The sequence below is a fragment of the Capsicum annuum genome, chromosome 6 (genome assembly GCF_002878395.1).
Source record: "Capsicum annuum cultivar UCD-10X-F1 chromosome 6, UCD10Xv1.1, whole genome shotgun sequence".
NCBI classification, from domain to species: domain Eukaryota; kingdom Viridiplantae; phylum Streptophyta; class Magnoliopsida; order Solanales; family Solanaceae; genus Capsicum; species Capsicum annuum.
Genome location: NC_061116.1, coordinates 9,322,292 through 9,328,102, shown reverse-complemented (window position 1 = coordinate 9,328,102; position 5,811 = coordinate 9,322,292). Strand labels below are relative to the sequence as shown.

Genomic DNA, 5,811 nt, shown 5'->3' with positions numbered 1-5,811 from the left:
TCATATAGGGTAGTTTGGTGCACTAAAACTCTCGTTATTCGTAGGATCATGGGAAGGGCTCCAACCTTAAGAGTGTATTGTACGCAATCTTACCTTGCATTTCTATTGGAGACTGATTTCAAGAGTTGAGCCCATGAACTTCTGATCACATGAAAATAACTTTATCAGTTACTCCAAGACTCCCCTTCAAACAGTGGTGGGTTCAGAATTTTTACTAAGGTGATTTAAAATCGAAAAAAGTAAGCACACGAACTAGCGGAAGAGGTTTCAACATCAACTATATATACATAAAAAATAATTTTAACCTTATATAAATAATATTATATTCTATTGAAGGGAATTTGGATGAACTCTTAACTAGGGGTGGGTGTTCGATCGGTTCGATATGATTTTTTAATATCGGTTCGATTTATCGTTTTTTGAATTGACAAAAATGGCATCCGTAACCAAACCAAAATAAAGTTGATTTGGTTCGATTTTTACAAATTCGGTTTGGTTATTTCGAATTTTTATTTCAGTTTGAAATATTAAAGTAGTTAGCCTCTTTTTTTCATAACTGAGCATTTAAAATTGATGGATTTTTTTAGAAAAAATATTTTTTTCAAACCTATTTTTCATTCCCAAATATAAATAACTATAAATAACTCAACATGGATGAAACGAAATGAAACATAACGTCATTAATCATTACATATAATATAACCTTGCATAAATAGTCCATAAAACAGTCCAAAGTCACCAAAATAGTCCATAAAATATTTGAGTTACTAAAACAATCCATAAACAGTCTGCGGCGTATGCGAATTTGCTATTAATTGTGAATGTGAATTACTAAATATTATATATATGTATAAATATAATAAAAAATATATATATTATTTATTTATTTATAAAATTCTAGTTTTTCGGTTTAACCGAATTTATTTATTTTTAAATCGAAAATCGAATCAAAAAATCAAAATTTTAAAATTACAAATTAAATTCGATCCAAAAAATTGAAAAATCGAAATCAAAATTAAATTTTAATTTGATTTTTTCAGTTTAAATCAAAATATGCCCACTCCTACTCCTAACCACAAGAAGGCTCCGCCACTGCCTTCAAATATATGAATCCATATATAACAAGTAAAAATAAACGGAGCGAAACACTTGTTTCATGTAAAAACACAACATGATTTTTACCTATGATTGTACTACTACTAGTATATATCTCCAATGCACTTCACCACATGTGAAAATACCTTTCAATGGGTCCCACAAATGTCCACCAATAATTGATAATTCTCCTAATCCCCTCTGTACTCCTGCTGGCAACACTTGCCTCTAAGCTTCTCTTCCTCCTTCATCTTCTTATTCTCCTTCACCATCATAAAAATTTTCACTTTTTTTTTTTTTTCACTAAAAAATACCCACTTTTCTCAAAACCCCATAATCTTTTTTTCCCCTTCCTATGCTCTAACACAACACACACAAACACAAAAAAAAAAAAAAAAAAAAAATTGGTAATACCAAGATGGTTCTTTTTCATCATCATAATCTTGAAAAACAAAATTCGTTAATGTTATTTACATTTGTGTTGTGTTGTTTATGTTTTGTTATATCAGGAGATTCATCTATATATGAAGTACTTAAATCACATGGTTTACCAATGGGATTATTACCAAAGGGGGTGAGGAATTTTACATTAGATAATTCTGGGAAATTTGTGGTTCATTTGGATCAACCATGTAATTCAAAATTTGAGAAAAAAGAAAATGAGTTGCATTATGAAAGGAATGTTTCAGGGACATTGAGTTATGGACAAATTGATTTGATATCTGGGATTTCAGCTAAAGATTTGTTTTTGTGGTTTGAAGTTAAGAAAATATATGTGTCATCGTCAAGTTCTGGAGTGATTTATTTTGACGTTGGAGTTGTTTCTAAGCAGTTTTCATTGTCATCATTTGATAGTCCTAAGGATTGTACTACTGTCTCTATGGTGGTTAGAACAACAGATCTTGAAGATGTTGATGAGGAGGATGACAGACATGTTGTTGAGGTTGTTGTCTCTAAGGTCTTGTTGTTTTCTTGATTTGTGTTTTTGTTTGGGAATGTTTAAAATTGTTGTTTGAATGAATTAATATATATGCATTTAGTCCGACTTATCTGGATTCGCGCTTGTTAGTACTTATTAGTCGATACGAGAAGAAAATTGTTGTGGGAATGAATCAATATATGTGCATTAAGTCCGACTAATTTGGATTCGTGCCTGTGTAGGAATGATTTTCTTGAGTTGATTGTTTGCTTTTCAAGATTCTATGACTAATAGGGAAGGACAAAAATGCTATTTGAGTGCATTATGCATCATTATTTTTTGTTTGGGAATGTTTAAAATTGTTGTGTGAATGAATTAATATGCATATGCATTTAGCCCGACTAATCTGGATTCGCGCATGTGTAGTTCTTGTTAGGAGTTACTTGAGTTGACTGTTTGCTTTTCAAGATTCTATAACTGTTAGGGACGGAGTGCATTATGCATATTCATTGAAGATGATGATAACAAACATGTTTTTTAAGGTTGTTGTCTCTAAGGTCTTGTTGTTTTCTTGATTTGTTTTTTTTGTTTGGGAATGTTTAAAATTGTTGTCTGAATGAATTAATATTATGCATTTATGCATTTAGCCCGACTAATTTGGATTCACGCTTGTGTAGTTCTTAATAGGAGTTTATTGAGTTGACTGTTTGCTTTTCAAGATTCTATAACTAATAGGGTGGGAGTGCTTTTCAAGTTCTTGTTGAGGTTGCTGTCTCTAAGGTCTTGTAGTTTTCTTGAGTTGTGTTTTTGTTTGGGAATATTCAAAATTGTTGTATGAATGAATTAATATATATATGCATTTAGCCTGACTAATTTGGATTCGTGCCTGTGTAGTTCTTATTAGGAGTTACTTGTGTTGACTGTTTGCTTTTCAAGATTCTATGACTAACAGGGAAGGACAAATTTTGTGCTATTTGAGTGCATTCTTTAATTAGTCGATACGAGAAGAAAATTGTTGTGGGAATGTGCATTCTTTAATTGGATTCGTGCCAGTGTATGGATGAGTTTCTTGAGTTGACTGTTTGCTTTTCAAGATTCTATGACTGATAGGGAAGGACAAATTTTGTTCTATTTTGGTGCATCCTTTAATTAGTCGATACGAGAAGAAAATTGTTGTGTGAATGAATCAATAACTATAGAGAAGCCCGACTAATCTGGATTCGTGCTTGTGTAGTTTTTGTTAGGAATTTCTTGAGTTGACTGATTGCTTTTCAAGATTCTAAGTCTAATAGGGAGGGACAAATTTTGTGCTATTTGAGTGCATTATGCATCAACATTTTTTGTTTGGTTATTGTTCATTGTATACTCGGAATCTGTAATTTGTCGATGCGAGAAGAAAATTGTTGTGTGAATGAATGAATCTATATCTATATACATTAAGCCCGACTAATCTGGATTCATGCTTGTGTACTCCTTATTAGGAATTTCTTGATTTGATTGCTTTTCAAGATTCTATGACTAATAGGGACAGATTTCTGCTATTTGAGTGCATTATGCATCAACATCTTTTGTTTGTGGTAATCTCTTATTAGTCGATACGAGAAGAAAATTGTTGTGTAAATGAATCAATATCTGTATACATTAAGCCTGACTAATCTGTATTCGTGTCTGTGTACTCCTTATTAAGAGTTTTTGAGTTGTCTATTTGCTTTTCAAGATTCTATTGACTACTGGGGATACATTATCGAGTATTCGAATTCAAGATGATTTTATCGTCAACTTCTTGGCTACAAGATCTAAACTTTAGTCCTTGATAGGAATCCAATTGACAAGTGGTTGGTCAATCAAATATTGGTTCTTTTAGTTCTGCGCTAAATCTATATGAAGTTCTTGAAATGGTTTTTTTTCTTCTGTTTCCATCCATTCTTCGATCTAAGCTGAAAAATTTCGTGTTAAACGTATATAGTTGCAGGCAGAATGTTCCAAGATTGCAACTTTTTTGTGCTATTTGAGTGCTATGTTGAGATTTCATGAAGTTATAAAGTACTTTGCTCTTTCTTGTTGTCAGCATTATGCATAATGTGCTAGAAGCTAAGTTGCTTGGACTCTCCAAACGTTGCTGCACCCGTGTCGGATCCTTTCAAAATACACTATTTTTGGAGGATCCGATACACATCCATCGACATTTTTGAAGAGTCCGAGCAACATAGGTGCCTAGAAGTAGTACTACAAGATTAGCTCTTAACACGTTTTGAAGTTCCATTTCTTGTGAAATTGTTTCGATATTTCTTATTAATTTTCTTGCTGAAACCAACTAGTTTGGAATTGATCAATTTGTTCTTTTTGTTTGTGAGCAGAATCTATCCCGGAAGATTCGTTACAAGCTTGATCAGGGAATATAGGCAATGCTGTTTTGTAGAATATTGCAAGTCGAAAATTTGGTTTACAAAGTTTGCACATAGCTCAATCAAGTCTTTGGATGTCTATCATTCCTTGTATGTAAATGTCTGCGGCGGGGAGTTTTTAGTACTTGGTGAAACAAATTGTGCTATACTGGTTTGCATTTTCTTGGAATTCAGAGTCGTCATCGCGAATTCAGAATCTAGAGTCAGTGAAGTCGGAATCGAATTGGAATCAAGAAAGGAAGTAAGCAAGCAAGAGAGTGATGCCAAATTGCCAAAGGCATCTTTACAGTACTTTGGAGGCCTTGGGGGGTATAGGGAACAAGTTCATCTACTCAAAAGCCAAAATGTGAAATTTCTCAGATAAGGTTTGTTTCTTTTTTGTTGGATTATTCATTTATGGACATAGTCATCATAAATTATTCCCTTTTTTTTTGTAGTTGGAGACATAGAACAATGAAATAATGAAATAAATTTGCCCTTTTCTTTCTTGTACTAGTTCTTGTCTTTGTATTTTGATAATGATTTTGCATTGACTCATTCTTAAGTTGGTTGAACTAAAAGGAAGTAAATCATACAAAACCAGGTATTTATAATACTAAACTTAAGAGTTTAGTCAGAATATGGGAAAGGTTTTGCTGGATAAGATATATGGATTAAGAGCAAGTTGCTTAGACTCTCCAAAAATGTTGTCGCACCCATGTCGAATCCTTTAGAAATGCGCTACTTATGGAGGATTCGACACGCACTGGTTGATCGCACCCGCGTCGGATCCTTTAGAAATGCAATACTTATGGAGGATCCGAGACGCACCAGTCGACATAAAAAATGTTGTCGCACCCGTGTCGGATCCTTTAGAAATGCACTACTTATGCAGAATCCGACATGCACCGGTTGACATCAAAAATATAGTCGCACCCGTGTCCAATCCTTCAGAAATGCACTACTTATGAAGGATCCGACACGCATCGATCAACAACCAAAATGTTGTCACACTCGTGTTGAATCCTTCAGCAATGCACTACTTATGATGGATCCGACACGCATTGGTTGACATTTTTGATGAGTCTGAGCAAGAGGAGATGGTTTGCAATGACAAAAGGGTGGTCCAAAACAAGTACCCTTCTATTTACTTAACATTATTAGTTCAATCCGCCTTGCACGCACCTCTCGACTATTTCACCTGTATACTTCTTGATACATGTACCAAGTAACTTCGTGCACTAAGACTTGGACAAATATGAAAGCTCATCTAGCGTCTTTTCTTGCCTCGTTTGGGATTTGAACTTTAATTTCGGATGATTTTTATGTCATTTCATTGACCATTAGATCATTGAGAAGAGATGTTGATTTCTTTGCAAGAAGACACACTTTCATGCTCTCTCTCACACACAA

The 5,811-nt window shown here is 33.7% G+C and overlaps 1 protein-coding gene across 2 annotated transcripts; it reads left to right on the top strand.

Moving 5' to 3' along the window:
- Positions 1–1,246: 1,246 nt before the first annotated feature.
- On the top strand, positions 1,247–4,911 carry LOC107873569. Of its 2 annotated transcripts, none has more exons than XM_016720470.2 (2): positions 1,247–2,053; positions 4,372–4,911. In XM_016720470.2, the coding sequence occupies exons 1-2, from the start codon at positions 1,514–1,516 to the stop codon at positions 4,414–4,416; spliced, it is 585 nt and encodes a 194-aa protein (XP_016575956.1). In that variant the 5' UTR covers positions 1,247–1,513; the 3' UTR covers positions 4,417–4,911. The 2 variants fall into 2 exon arrangements, with proteins under 2 accessions (XP_016575956.1, XP_016575957.1); XM_016720471.2 differs by having other exon boundaries at positions 1,266–2,038.
- The last annotated feature ends 900 nt before the right edge of the window (positions 4,912–5,811 follow it).

What these genes read in the sequence shown, in the direction of transcription:
- LOC107873569 (XM_016720470.2), top strand. Translation starts at nt 1,514, where the DNA reads ATGGTTCTTTTTCATCATCATAATCTTGAAAAACAAAATTCGTTAATG. An exon ending in TTGAGGTTGTTGTCTCTAAG is followed by an intron (nt 2,054 to 4,371) that starts GTCTTGTTGTTT and finishes GTTTGTGAGCAG; the next exon opens with AATCTATCCCGGAAGATTCG.